We start from the raw sequence: 14,850 nt of genomic DNA, 5'->3' as shown, positions 1-14,850 counted from the left end.
GAGGAAACCCCAGAGAGGTTAAAAGACTTGTCCAACATTACACAAGTAATGTGTAGTTAAACTGGCTTTTGATCCCAGGCTCTCTTTCTTCCTCCAAAGCCAGCATACCTTCCATTACCCATGCTACATTTCAATGAGATTCTTCGTCTAGGGACACCTGGACTACATTCTACGCAACCTAGAGGCCTTAAATGTTTATTGACTATTAATTTGCATTACGTGGTAAAAGCAGTAAAAATTATTCCCCCCAAATCAGAGTGGTCTCTCAGTTCCTCTAGTACTTAAATCACACCACCAGTTGTGACCTAGGTGATTAAGGTAATCAGTTTGCATTACACCTTATACCATCCTACAGGAGGAGCATTGCCCGTATTGACTTAAGCGTGAAGGAGAAAACACTTGCATCTTCTTGAGTCATAAACAGCATTAGATCATTTACTTTAGCCCAGACATTTAGCCTTAAGGGGGTTTATCTTAATTTCAATCTCACCAATGACTTCCACACAGGAATCAAATGCTACATTGAAGATAATATAGACCACAGGAAGACAATGAAAAACACTGATTTTCTACATTTTTATTTCATCAGGGCTACAGACATTCAGTTCAAGTCCAAGGCATACAGATGTAACTGTTTAGTATATACATATTAACATTGACTAATTCAATTTTTAAGTGTGATATTGATTAGTGACAGGGCAATGTAAAATACTGTAGCCTGAGCTTCTCTGGGCCTGCTCAAAACAGGCCCAGAGAAGCCCAGGCTACAATACAATAAGAAGTGTCAAAATTAGTTTTGACAGCTTCATTCAATATCATATACTTTTTTAAAGCTGGGCCTTGGCTTTCATTGGTTTAAAAATCTCCCTTTTCTCAGGCAGATCAGCATCATCTCTGTGCTCACTAGAATATTCTATAGCAATGATAGGTTAGGGCCTTGCCTGATGTCAGAAAGCAGTATGTGTCAAGGGTAGGACTTGAACCCAGACTTTTCAGCCTCCAAGACCAGTTCTCTATCCACTATGCCATATTACTCTCTATGATATGTTTTGATTGTGAAAAATTTAAGTGGAGAGAAGAAATGAAAAACAGGCTAAAATCATGCCTGTTATAAGCACACACCAAAAAAGTGAATACAAACCACGTTCTCATAAATTAAAAAAACAAAACATATGAATTTGTAAGTGGATTAATTTTCATGGGGTTAAAGGAACCCAATAAGAAACATTCTGTAGAGTGAAGTATCTGCCTCCCTATTCCTAATACTCCAATTTACTCTACAACAAAATTTGAAAACATGTTTACAGACTAAGAAAGTGAAGGTAGGCTTTATCCTGCTGTAGTCAAAAAACACAGAAGGTTAAGTTAGAGGAACAGATAAAAAGGGTTGATGTAAAGTATTACAATTAAATTGCAGTGGGAAATGAAAACAGCTGTCAACTATGAATACATTAAAAAAGAGAGATTTATGCTGTTTGTGGGAGAAACATTCACTTGGACTTGATATGTATCATTTAGGCCAAAAATATCCATATGTGCAGGACTTGCTAAACTAAAAGGTATGGGAGAATTCAGCCACAGTACAGAGTTTCAGATATTTTACACTGTACTCAAATATAAGTTCCTCAGGAGGAACAGCTGCTCTGCTCCCTAGTCACTACCCCCACCCCACCCCCACTATCCTCCCACCACCACCACCGCCCAGGGATACCAGGCAGTCCACATACTATTAGAACTTAGCAACTAACTGACTCTTTTAGTTTTAGGTTCTAAAGAAAAGCAATGGGATCCAGGAAGGAATTTATTGCCATTTTCCCACAAATCTTGGAGAGTTTACTCATAAGGAGCCAAATCCTGCAAGAGCACAATCTCTTCTTTTTAAAAGCAGATCCTTCTGGAACTCTCTCCCTTCTCATTTCTGCCTCCTGGCTTCCCTGGTCTCCAGCTAAAATCCTACCTTCTGCAAGAAGATTTTTCTAATCCTCCTTAACATAAGTGCCACGATACTGTTGTGATTATCTCCCATTTATCTTATATACATATATATGTATGTATATCACACATACATACGTATCATACATACACACGCACACATATTTGTACATAGTCATTTGCATGTTATCTCCCTCATTAGACTTCGAGCTTCCTGAGAGCCTGGGCTGCTTTTTAACTTTCTTTGTATCCCCATCACTTAGCATAGTGCCTGGTACACAAGAGGCATTTAATAAATGCTTTTTGACTTCTTATTTTCTTTGAAAGTTATACGGGGAGGGAACACATATTTAAGGAGTAGGCAGCAGGCGTTCTTGCTGCTGAAGGCAGTAGCCACAGCTGATGTAGTCCTAATTATCTTGAGTAATCTGAACTGTGCTAAACAGTGGTTCTTAACCTAGGGGTGTACTGGAACCAGCTTGAATCACCTTACAGAGCCAATTATTAAATTTTTAGCATAAGCATATACACCTCAAAAATTGGCAACCACTACAAATCAGAGCCTTATTTATTGTTTTTGATACTCTGGATTTAAGAAAGTGATAGAGAAATGTTAATGATGCAGATTAAACTCAAAAGTATATCATGCACACTTTTTTTCCCTGGAGATATAATTGTTAAACATTTACTAGCGCATCCCTGACCCACGGGAAGCATGGACAGATTTTTTTTGTTTTTTTTTAATTTTTTTTTATATTTTTAAAATTTATTTATTTATTTTATTTATAGCATGGATAGATTTTAAGGGGTCTATAAACTTGGCTGAAAAAAAGTACAATTCTATTTCCACTAATTTCTAATTGATATTTAGAGCTTCCTTCAAGCAAAATAGACACATTATACAGCAAGGTTCTAATATAGTTCCTTCAATAGCTATCATTTACATAGAACTTTAAGGTTGGAAAAATATCTGACCTTTTTTTGAGATATATTTGCTTACTTTGAATGTGAAGTCAAAGCTTATTAATCCATTTGAAACTCACAGCAACCCCACGAGGTAGGTAATTGTCACCATTTTACAGCTGAGGAAACCAAGGGTAAGACTGATTAAGTGATCTGTCAAGGGCCACACAGCTAATAAATGTCAGAGGCAGAATTTGAATTTGGGTCCTCCTATCTCCAAGACTAATGTTCCTGCCCCCTCTTTATAACTACCTAAAAGAACAACAGGAATTTCATCTCCCTCCATGTAGTGCATTCTTTGGGAGGCAAGACTTCATGGTGGAAACAGTACTAAGTAGGAAGCAATTAAATAGGAAGCAACACCTTACTTGTGCCATTTACTGTCCATATGACTTTATACAAGTCTTAGTTTTCTGAGCTTCGCTTTCCTCATCTGTAAAATACCAGAGTTGAACTAGATGACCTCTATGGTCTCTTCCAGCTCTTACTTTCTACAATCCCAGGCCTCTCTTTCCATAGCTGCTGCCATCCACAGTAGGAGAGTGAGTTTCCTTTGACTTCAGTAAATGACTCCAAGATGTGGGTGGTTTCTTTCCTCTCAAGATCACATGTAAGGGCAAGCAGAGCTATGAGTGAGACTTACAACCTACAACAGACCTATAACCCGCTCAGCAGGACTTGCTCCCCCGCTCCAGAAAAGCAAGCACACAACACACTGGGTTGTCATCTGTTTGGGATCCAAAATTTTGTGCTTGCTCATGTCTCCAAAAAATCAACATCCAAACTCCAATATTAACTTTATTTTTATTTTAGATATACCTGTTAAAAGGATACTCAATTTTGTTGTATTTCTTTTTAAAAATACCTGTGGTCCTGGATCCCCTGATCTTCCATTTTCTCCCTTTTGACCCTTTAAAAGAACATAAAAAATTATTAGCACATGTGTGGAAATCCTATTTAATTCTACAAGCTATTAATTAATAGCAAATCAAAATGAAAATGTCACAAATTCTATGTGACCGGAATCACAGATCTATAATCTAGGTATCAGTTAGGCAAAGTGCCAGGAGGAAAACCCACAGAAAAATTCACAAATAACAAGAAATAAGAAGGAAAATTGAACTAAAGATGATAGAAAATGTAGAAAATGATAACTTAGAAGAAAAAATAAAGCACAATGGGGAATTATCTAAATGTGAATTCCTAGATAATTCAGATGCACAGCAATTCAGACATGAGTTGCCAAATACACATTAGTGCATTAAATACTTTATAAATTTACTTTAAAAAGATTAAATCTGTGATTTAATTCTTGCTCCCCAGTGAGGAAACTCCCTTTGCCAAAAGCAGATTTGGGACCTTCTGTACAACTTATCTTAGAGAGTATCCTGAGGCACTTTTAGGGACTTACTAAACCACTGAGAAATTTGTCCCAACTGCATTCACAGGATCATATTCCATAATTCACAGGGGAAGTAGGAAAGTACAGAAGTCCCAAAGATCTGCATTCAAAAGGTAATGTTTTAAACTCATCAATAAAAATGAAAAAAAATCTTCAGTAGACACTTTTACAGATATAATTACTAAAGCTATTAATAGGAATAAAGATTTACTGGGAATTCTAGGCATTTTCACCCCAACAAGTAAGAACTTTTCAGTTTTTATTTTTAAAATATTTATCATATCTCATGTATATCTTAATATTTTTTTTCCTTTTTCCCGTGAAAAAATTTGGGGAGAAGTTTCATTTGTTTACTTTTAAGTTATCTGTTTACTTTTAAACCAGTTTAAAAATTTTGTGTGGCATTTTTTTTAAAAAGTCAGTATGGTGGATATTAGGATACTAAATTGAAGATTAGTGGATGAAAAAAATGTATTTCTAAATGCAGGCAACTGAGAGATCAATTAATACCCTTTGTGCATGAGCATCTTTGATCCAAGCAGTTTCACTGCATAAAACGTTTATTTTCAATCAAATAGGATACTAATTTCCCTTACCATGCCAATTAGCAGTCCTAATAAAACAAAACAAACTGACAGAACCTCACTAATTTCCACAGGAATAGCAGAGTTCTTCTTAAGCCATATGTTTTTAGTGAGGAAGACAGCTTAATTCATATCTCCTAGCATAGCATTAAAGTGAAAAAATGCTAAATCCTAGGTGAGAGGCCCTAAAGAAAGACCTCTGAAGATAGAAAAAATTCTAAAGATACAAGTAGTACCTAAGAGATGAATGTGGAATGCAAGAACAGGAAGAATTAGTGACAGTACAGGAACTAACTATTTAAGAGAATGGCAGAGGTGAACTCTGACAATGCTATCAATCTGAAGGCTGGAGGAAATGGGAAGTACCATACCTGAGGACCTTTTTCACCTTGGTTTCCACTGTCACCCTGTAAAATATTAAGATGTAGATTAAGTTTTCATTATAATCAATCTTGAAGGATTTTTTTCCCTTCAAAGAATATAATGACAAAGAATGACTTCTTAACAATGGCAATTACAAAATAAAGGGTATATGCACTTTAGAAGTAGAAATTTATAGATAACATCATAAATTAGGACGTACTTGGTCAAGCATGAAGGGGAAATGGGAGGGAACAAAACATTTATTAAGCACCTACTACATGCTAGATACTATGCTGTATTCTACAGATATTACCTCATTTGATCCTCATTTTACAATGGAGGAAACCAAGGCAGATAGAGGATATATGACTTGCTCAGGGTCACATGGCTAGCAGGTTGTCATGTTTGTCCCTCATTTTCAAAGAGGAGATGACTTGCAGTTGACTTTGATTTGAGTGAGGGAGGGTCCTTCAGAGCCATCTGGGTGTAGTGGTCTGATATTCAACAGGATGACTGGAGATGGCCCTTTCAGGCTAAGTTCTTTTCAGGTTCTCATTTTGAGTGAGGTTACTCCCATTCAGTGAATAAGCCTCTTTAAGAAATTAATCAAGGGATAGCCCCTTTAATCAAAACTCAAAAAAAAGAATCAAATTGGGAGGGGAAGACTCTTAGGGTTCCTGGCCAAAAGAGAAACAGTTGCTATTTAGCGTTAACTATTTAATTATCTTTCTGAAGCTGGACTTGAATTCAGGTCTTTCTGGCTCAAGGACCTGTGTTCCTTCCAATGTGCCACCTACCTTCATGACTACTGCACGGTGTAATCTCACAAATAGAAACAATTTTTGATACACTCATATAGGACTTATAGTAACTTCTATTTCCCCTGATTAAGGAAAACTTTAAAAAAGGTTAAAAAAAACCAAAAGGCCTATTTTTAACAGAATGATGTACTTAATTTCTAAATAGGTGAATTGACTTGCTTATGAGTATGAAGGGTTTGGGCAAATCACAAAGGATCAAATATTCAAATATTTTAAAAATAATTTTCAAGAAAAATTTTCCTGTGATTCCATTGACACAGTTAATTCCTAGTGATTTCTTCTGACAGTTTTATACGAGCACCTTCTTTGCAGCTTATAGACTTAAAAGTTGTGTAGGGAGGTAATAAGAAATAAGTGACTTGCCCAAGTTTCTTAGCCTGCATGTGTCACAGTGTGAACCCAAGTCTAGGCTAACTGTGTAGTCCACTGTGGCTTCCTCTTCTGGAATTGTGTGCTATTTTTAATGATATCCCCTACTATATACTAAAGAAATAAAAGTGAAAAGGACCCACATGTTCAAAAATGATGGCACCTCATTTTGTAGTACAAAGAACTTGAAGCTAAAGGGGTAACCACCAATTGGCTAAAAGCTGAACAAATGACATTTATGACATGAATGTGATGGACTAATATTGTACCATGAGAAATAATGAAAAGGACTCTTTCAGAGGCAGCTAGGTGGCACAGTGAGTAGAGCACCGGCCCTGGAATCAGGAGGACCTGAGTTCAAATCCAGCCACTTGACACACTAGCTGTGTGACCTTGGGCAAGTCACTTAACAACAATTGCCCTGCCTTCCCCCCTCCAAAAAAAAGGCCTCTTTCAGGGAAGTTGGGCAAGACTAGTATGAAATGCTATGAATAAAGTGAGTAAAACCAGGAGAACAATTTATATCAAAACACACAATATATAACAAAGCAACAACAAACAATGTAAAGACAAAAAACTAAACAACTTGAAAATTCCAATCTATTCAATGACCAACTACAATTCCAGTGTACTTAGTATATGCGTATTTGTGAAAAGAGTTTTGCTTTTCTTCATTTTGTTCAATGGCAGGAAGAGGCATAGGAGGGAGAGAAAATAAAATTTTATTAACAGAAAAAAATTAATTTAAAAACATATTCTAGAAAAATTGTACATTTCATAGAGGATAGAATTCCTATTCAGTTGTTTCCCTTAATGCCTTGCTCTGATGCCTTCCTGTATCATCAGTGACATGGGATTCTCAAAGGCACTGCCAGCCAAAAACAAGCTCTAAAAGAATCTACCAGGCTGGAAAGAATTTGAGGATGGCTCTTATAAAGGCCACTATATCTGAGGAGCATGCTAGCTAAGTCAAGAGCAGATCCTCAATAGGTTGTTGGCAGCGTGAAATTTCAGGCCATGACAATTGACAATGACTCAAGTCATGAGGAAGTTACAATCTGCTTCAGTGGAGATTGTATCCATTTATATCCATGAGATATTAAAGTATAATGACATCAGAGAACTGAGGATTTGAGATCAATACGAGGTAAAACTCCCAAACAATTCAGAGCTGTCCAAAAACAGAAAGGGCTGCCTGGCAAGTTGGGAGTTTCTCTCAGTTTGAAGTCTTCAAAAAGGACTTATTTGGGATCACAGAGTAGGATGAGACCCCAGAGGCCATCTAGTCCATTGTGCTCCTAAACAAGAATGCCCTCTACAACATATCAGACAAGGAGATTTTTACTGAAGGAGAAGGCAACTAGGTGACGAAGTAGCTAGAATGTTGGACCTGGAAGTAGGAAATCCTGAGTTTGAATTCTACTTTAGAGACTTAGCTATGTGAACCCAGGCAAATCCCTTAGACTTTAGAGACTTCAGTTTCTTCAGCAATAAAGTAGGGATACTAATAACATCTATCTCCCAGGGTTGTTGTGTGAAAAAAATGACATAATAGTTGGAAATGTTTTGCAAACCTTAGTGTTACTTAAATGCTAACAATATAGGTATTTTATTTAAGATGACCTCTGTGATCCTTCAATTCCACATCTAAAATATTAGAGTCAGAAGAGATCTTAAAAATCAATCCATTTTATAGATGAGGAAATTAAGAGAGACTTAAGAAGGTTTCACTTAGGCTCAGGGTCACACAGCTGTTTAAAACTAGAAACTGGGATAATATTCTCCTGATTCTCAGGCCAGCCCACTTTATATTCTGCCATCTCTAATTACAGGGTCATATCATTTTAAATCTGGAAGGAAACCTGAAGCTTGTGGAGTCAAAATCCTTGTTTTACAGTTGAAGAGACTGAGACCCAGAGAGAGGAAATGAATTGACCAAGGTAACACAGGAATTTAATGGCAGAGCTGAGATTTAAACCTGTCTTCTGTCTCCAAATCCAAGGTTAAAAAAAGAGATTATACTGGGCATTGGGTACATGAAATCCATGCATCTTATGCAAGGAAAAATAAAATTTATGTAAAAGGTAAAAATTTTGACTGTGAGAACTCTTCTGGCCAAAAGTAGGCTAATAATGGTTTTAGAGTTTTAATGAATGTGAACTAAACAGTTCCACTGCTGCTATGAGATGTAATCAGTGTCTCTGCAGGCATATGGAAGTCCTGCCAAGCAAACCCCACTGACACCAGATAGCCTTTAATCATCCCTGGAGGGGTCCTGCCCCAGAAGTCTCTTTAGGAACTTTATGAGATCAGGAAAAGAAATTTGACCCTCCTCTGCCCTCTCTTCTTCCAATAGGAAAGTTCCTTTCCCAAAATTTTCTTTGGCCCTCAGCAAACAAGAAAGAATGCTTGCCAGAAATACACAATCACACGTTTAAGAAATAACATGTGTCATGAAATTAAAATCAACTCATCCAAGCCCTCTGTAGATTTCATTGTTTTATTGCTGTTGTTGTTGTTCTGTTTTAATTTCTGTTTTAGATACTATCTCCTCATTCCTTATCTTTAATTATTTGTCCATCCTTTTGTACCTCACTTTCCCCTTCTTAGTTACTTTTTACATTACAGTACTTAAAAAAATTGCCAACTACTTCGAGTCACCCCACCCACAATAACTTTTCCTTGTGTCCGCCTGTGGTGTCTTCTCACCCACTTAGAATTCTTCCTGAGTAATTTCACTTTTGGTTTTTATTTGTCATTTCCTGCTTTAAAAAAATAAACTTCGATATATTTTTAAAAGCTTTTACCATAGAAGACTCTTTATCCAAGACAATTAATTAGGAATATTCACACATTTGGAGATTTTTTTAAATTGCAACATGTATTTGATTTTTTAAAGTATTTTTTAAATGTGTGCAATCATAAGAAGGAAGGAAGGAAGGAAGGAAGGAAGGAAGGAAGGAAGGAAGGAAGGAGGGAAGGAAAGAAAGAAGGAAAGGGGGAGGAAGAAAAAGAAAAGAAACACTTCCTGATCTCAAAGAGTTTACATTCTGTCAAGAAATGTATGTGTGTGTATGTTTAAGTGTGTACACCAAAGTAAATATTGTATTTTTAAAAATGTGATAGAACTCCTAATAGTCAGTTTCCTGTCCAAGTGTCTATGAAATTACAACCATTGAATTCCTCAAGAGCATAGAGGGTTTCAGTTTTATCTTTGTATCCCCAGGACCTAGCCCAGTGCCTGGCATACACCAAGAACATAATAAATGTTAATAAATAATTGATTTCTTGTTCATGAGGCAAAGCTTTTCTCACCAGGTTCAGATTAAGGCTTAATTTTAAGTGTTTTAAAATGTAAATCAGACTTTATCCAATCTCATAGGTGAGGTTCATATCCAAGTTCATACAGTGAACCACACATTTGGACTATCTTTCTTTCCCCTCCTCACCTGCATTATTTTGGCCCCACATAGAAGCTCAGAGTTCAAATTAATAATTGCTTGAGAGCACAGAGCTCCAGCTGGCTGGATATGTTCCAGAGAATCCAATGTGAATCTCTGAGGACTGAAATGATTAATTTGGGGAAACACACCATATATAATCTTGATAATAAATGCATAGACATTTATTCTGCAAACGGTCTGTGCACCCAGGACATTAGCCATAAATGAACACATATATGGTTCATATCTTTTAGTGAGTAGAGTTTTATTTTTTTATTTCTTCTCCTCTCAAATCCCTTGCTTTTCCAATTTACCTGATACCATCATCTCACCTACAGTTTATTCTGAATTAGCTTCAACAAGCATTTAATATTTCTAGGCCACCTGAAAATATAGGGCATTCATTCTATTCAACTAACCAATTTGTTAAGAAGGATATGTGTTCATACTTAATATTATAGCAGACAAAATCTTTTTTTGTTGGTTCCATACCTGATAACCCACTATGTTTTCTTTGCTTCTGTAAAGACCATTAAGGTGAATAGATATGGCACTGTTAATTTTTTGAATAACTCTTACTGTCTGAATTCACTAAATAATATTACTCAACCCTCTACTCTGCATTCTAGAGACTTGGTAAAAGCAACTTGATCAAAGCTACTTTCTAGGATACCTTCACCTAAATAACACATGATATAAATATGCATGAAAATGCATGCTAAGGCATTGTGTCACAGTGCTGAACATTCATTACGTGAGAGAGAGAGAGAGAGAAAGAGAGAGAGAGAGAGAGAGAGAGAGAGAGAGAGAGAGAGAGAGAGAGAGAGAGAGAGAGAGAAAGAGAGAGAGGAAAGGAGAGAGATTTTTTTAAACAAGAAATAATGGACAGTTTTCAAAGGAAGAAATCCTACTAAAAACCATATGAAAAAATACTCAAAATCACTGAAAATTAGGGAAATGCAAATTAAATCAGCTCTAAGGTTTTACCTTATACTCAGCAGATTGATAAAAATGATAAAAGAAGAAAATGACATATTAAAGGAGCTATGGGAAAACAGGTACACCAAGAGCTATAATTTGGTATAATCATTAATCATTCTGAAGAAGAATGTGAAACTATGTCCCAAAAGTCAATAACCTACAGCCCAGCTATCCCACTAGTAGGATTATATCACAAAAAGATAAAAGAAAGAGGAAAAGGAATATAGGTAGCTAGGTGGCACATGGATAGGGGATAGTGGGCTTGGAATCTGGAAGACCCATCTTCACGAATTCAAATACAGCCTCAGACACTTATACCTGTATGACGCTGAGCAAGTCACTTAGCCCTGTTTGCTTCTATTTCCTCATCTGTAAAATGACCTGATGAAGGAAAAGGCGAACCACTGCTAGGAAAACCTCAATGGGATCACAAACAGTAGGACATAACTGAAAACAACTCAATAACTATACATACATACATACACACATGTATACAAACACACACATATATACAAATATACATATATATGTATATGTATACACAGATGATATATATATGTGTATATATATATATATATATATATATATATATATATATATATATATATATATATATATATAGGATAGAGCCATGCAAAACAATGCAGTTTTAAATGTGTATATGTGCATACACATATGTAATGTGTGTATACATATATGTGTGTTCACACGTATATGTATTGTGTGTATGTATAGCAGCTTTTTTGTAATAGCAAAAATGAGAAACTAAGGGAAAGATACTTATTAAGAAATAGCTATACAATTCATGGCACATGTGTATACTGGAATATCTTTTATTATACAATAAGAAACAATATGACTATTTCAGAAGTAACTGGGAAGATATATATGAATCGATATAAAGTGAAGTGAGCATAACTGGGGATTTAGAAAATGGCAACAATATTGTAAAGAACAACGACATTGAATGGCTTAAGAGTTCTGAACAATGCAGTAACAAACTTAAATCACAGAGAGCCTAAGGAAATACGCTGCCCACTTATTGACAGGAGGATCACGGACTCAAGGTGCAGAAGGAAACGTACACCTTTAGACATGGCTGATGAGAGAACATGCTTAGCATGACTACACATATTTGTTAGGAGGTCTCCCTCCCTCCTTCCTTCTTTTCTTTCTCCCTTCTTTATGGGAGAGTGTCAGGAGACAAAATAAATGCTTTCTTTAAAAAAAAAACAAAGCACACAATAAATTCTCAAAAATAACCATGTTATATTCTAATGATATTACTTTCATGAATTTAAAAAGATTCATGAAAAGAATTTACTAAAAAGAAATCACCCTAAATACATACCTTTTTCCCTGGTGTCCCAGGTAGGCCTGGGTATCCTGATTCTCCTGGGGGGCCTGGTACTCCTTGTTCTCCCTAGGAAATAGAATGATTCCATGAATACCATTGATTTGCTAGATGCAATCAGTCCAAAAACTGCCTTTCCTCAAAATACTAATATCTGGAACATGGCATTCACATATTAGGTCTTTCAAAGTAGCTGATGTCCATGTTGTAGATATTACCTATGTTCAGAAAGTCAAATGAAGTTAGAATTGTATTTTCTTATGTCTGTTTCTCTTAGTCAACTGAAATTCTCATCTCAATTATTTATGACTTACCAATAATAAATGCTTAATCTACTTTATTATTATCAGTTTTTAAAAAAATCTTTTCTCCACTAAAATCCTGAAGTGATGTGTTATTAAGGCTTCGAAGTGGCCATAGGTCATTGGCAGACAAAGCCAGACAGGTCCTGCCATATACAATTGTACGGCCTTGAAATATGGGTCTGACGAAAATACTGCCATTCAAGCACTAACATAGCAAAATGTGGAAAGGGCTATCATCAAAACATTGCCAACCATGTAGTTGTTTGTTTATCTGTGCTAAATGTACAGAAAACCTCATGAAGGCTATCAACCAATTTTGAAGGATTTATTTGTTTCTTTTTACGGAGAACCCTCACTCGTGAAACTATAGCTGTTGGCTGCCTGAAGCATTTTATACCTTTGTACCTCAAAATATGAGCTCCTTGAGAGCTCAGACTGCCTTTGCCTTTCTTCACATCCCCAGCTCTTAGCAGGGAACTTCAGCCATAGTAAATGTTTAATAAATGTGTATTGTTGACTTGTTGACTTTTTATTGTTGCTTAAATTTTACATGTTTTCTTAGATACGTCACACTTTTTTGGCAGTTCTGCTCAGACTTCTCCCTCATTGGAGATAATGTATATCAAGTGTCTTGCAAAGCTTACTACATAAATGTGCTACTTACTGAAAATCTTCAAGTTTATTGTTTATATGTGTTGTAGACCGGGAAATAAAAGGTAACTTACAAACCATGTGCTCTAATTTCTTCATTCTACAAATAAGGAAACTGAGACCTAAGGAAGTTAAATGATTTGTACAAGTTCACAAATGGAATAAAGGTCAGAGTTAGAGTGCAGGTCCTGGGGCAGCTTGGTGGCTCAGTAGATAGAGTGCTAGTCTGGAGTCAGGAAGACTCCTCTTCCTGAGTTTAAATCTGGCCTCAGATAATTACTAGTTGTATAACCTTGGGCAAGTCACTTAAGCCTGCTTGCCTCAGTTTCCTCATCTGTAAAATTAACTGGAGAAGGAAATGGCAAACCACTCCAGTATCTTTGCCAAGAAAACCCCAAATGGGGTCATGAAGAGACACGACATAAAAACAATTGAATAACAACTTTTACTCCAGATCCATTGTTTGCTCTCTCTGTTAGATCTTGTTGCTATATTCAAATGTCACCTCCTTTGTGAAACTAACTCTGGCTCTCCCATCTGGAAGACACTTCACCTTCCTCTGAACCTTCTTATATTTTATACTTTTCTTAGTAACTTAGCATATTTTATTTTTCATTATTTATTTCTGATTATACCATTGTTCCTATAGACTGTGATTGCTTTGAGGTCAGTGATCTATTATAATCATTTCTGTATCTCTTAGAGTGAATAGACAAAAGTCCTGGAACACAGTAGTTACATTATAAATGTTTTGTGTATTCAGAGAATATGTTAATATTATTGTACACTAGCCTATTTCTCTTTACTACCAAATTTCTTTGCTCTATGTAATTATTTTTTTCTCCCATACTGCCATTATTAAATTGACATTCAGGCTAGGGGGAGTCATATAACTCAATTTTAAAATGTATTTCCCCCAGCCCTGATCTTTGAATGCTTTTCCATCATTAAAAGGGCAATAATTCTCTTTCTGACCATAAAGAGCCATTTAAATCACCTTATGGGACATATTCTTTGCTTCTCACCATATGTTATATTTATATCTTTTGACAAGTTATAGGATTATAGCACCATGGAAATAGAGCTAGAAGATATTCTAGAAGTAATATAACCCAACTACTTCATTTTCCAACAAGGAAAACTGAGGTCCAGAAAGGCTATGATTTTCCAAGCTCAAGCAGGTGATAAAGAGCAAAGCTAGGATGTGATCCCATGTCCTCTACCTCCAAATTCAGTTTTGTTTTTGTTTTTTTTTTTTTCTACTGCATCATATATTTAGAACATAAGGGAAATCACCCTGTACCGTCTCCAGGATATTCAACTGCATAAGTTTAAATGACAATTATATTCTGCACAACTATCTTTATAGCAATGGAACCAGGCCTAGAGTGTGCCCATTCCTGGGATCTTCAACTTCCACTTTTGTGTATCCAGGAAGCTGATGCCCATTAGAAAGCCCATGGAGAGGTCTTTGGGCTATGAAAAATACTTGCTGTTGCTTATTTTTTTTGTATCCCCAGAATTTAGCAAATTGCCTAGCACATAATAAACTTGTCAATGGACTGATTGTTTTCTAATGTGATCCAAGTGTCCCCATAATAAACAGTGAGAGCCCACCACTTGATGTGGGGAAAATAAAAATAACTACCATGTCTTAGCCTTCTACAAATTTAATCCTGGAT

At 36.0% G+C, this 14,850-nt stretch overlaps 1 protein-coding gene across 1 annotated transcript in view; it reads right to left on the bottom strand.

Moving 5' to 3' along the window:
* Positions 1-14,850, bottom strand: part of COL21A1 (collagen type XXI alpha 1 chain) — a 244,132-nt gene that overhangs the window by 11,419 nt on the left and 217,863 nt on the right. Inside the window, exons 22-24 of the mRNA XM_036765998.1 lie at positions 12,210-12,281; positions 5,253-5,288; positions 3,761-3,805 (exon numbers count right to left, since the gene is read on the bottom strand). Of these exons, the coding sequence (XP_036621893.1) occupies positions 3,761-3,805; positions 5,253-5,288; positions 12,210-12,281 (153 nt within the window). The remainder of the gene's footprint in view (positions 1-3,760; positions 3,806-5,252; positions 5,289-12,209; positions 12,282-14,850) is intronic.

This window comes from Trichosurus vulpecula, chromosome 7 (assembly GCF_011100635.1).
Source record: "Trichosurus vulpecula isolate mTriVul1 chromosome 7, mTriVul1.pri, whole genome shotgun sequence".
In the NCBI taxonomy this organism is placed as follows: Eukaryota; Metazoa; Chordata; class Mammalia; order Diprotodontia; family Phalangeridae; genus Trichosurus; species Trichosurus vulpecula.
Note: the sequence above shows the minus strand (reverse complement) of the source record. Positions and strands in the feature narration are given on the sequence as shown.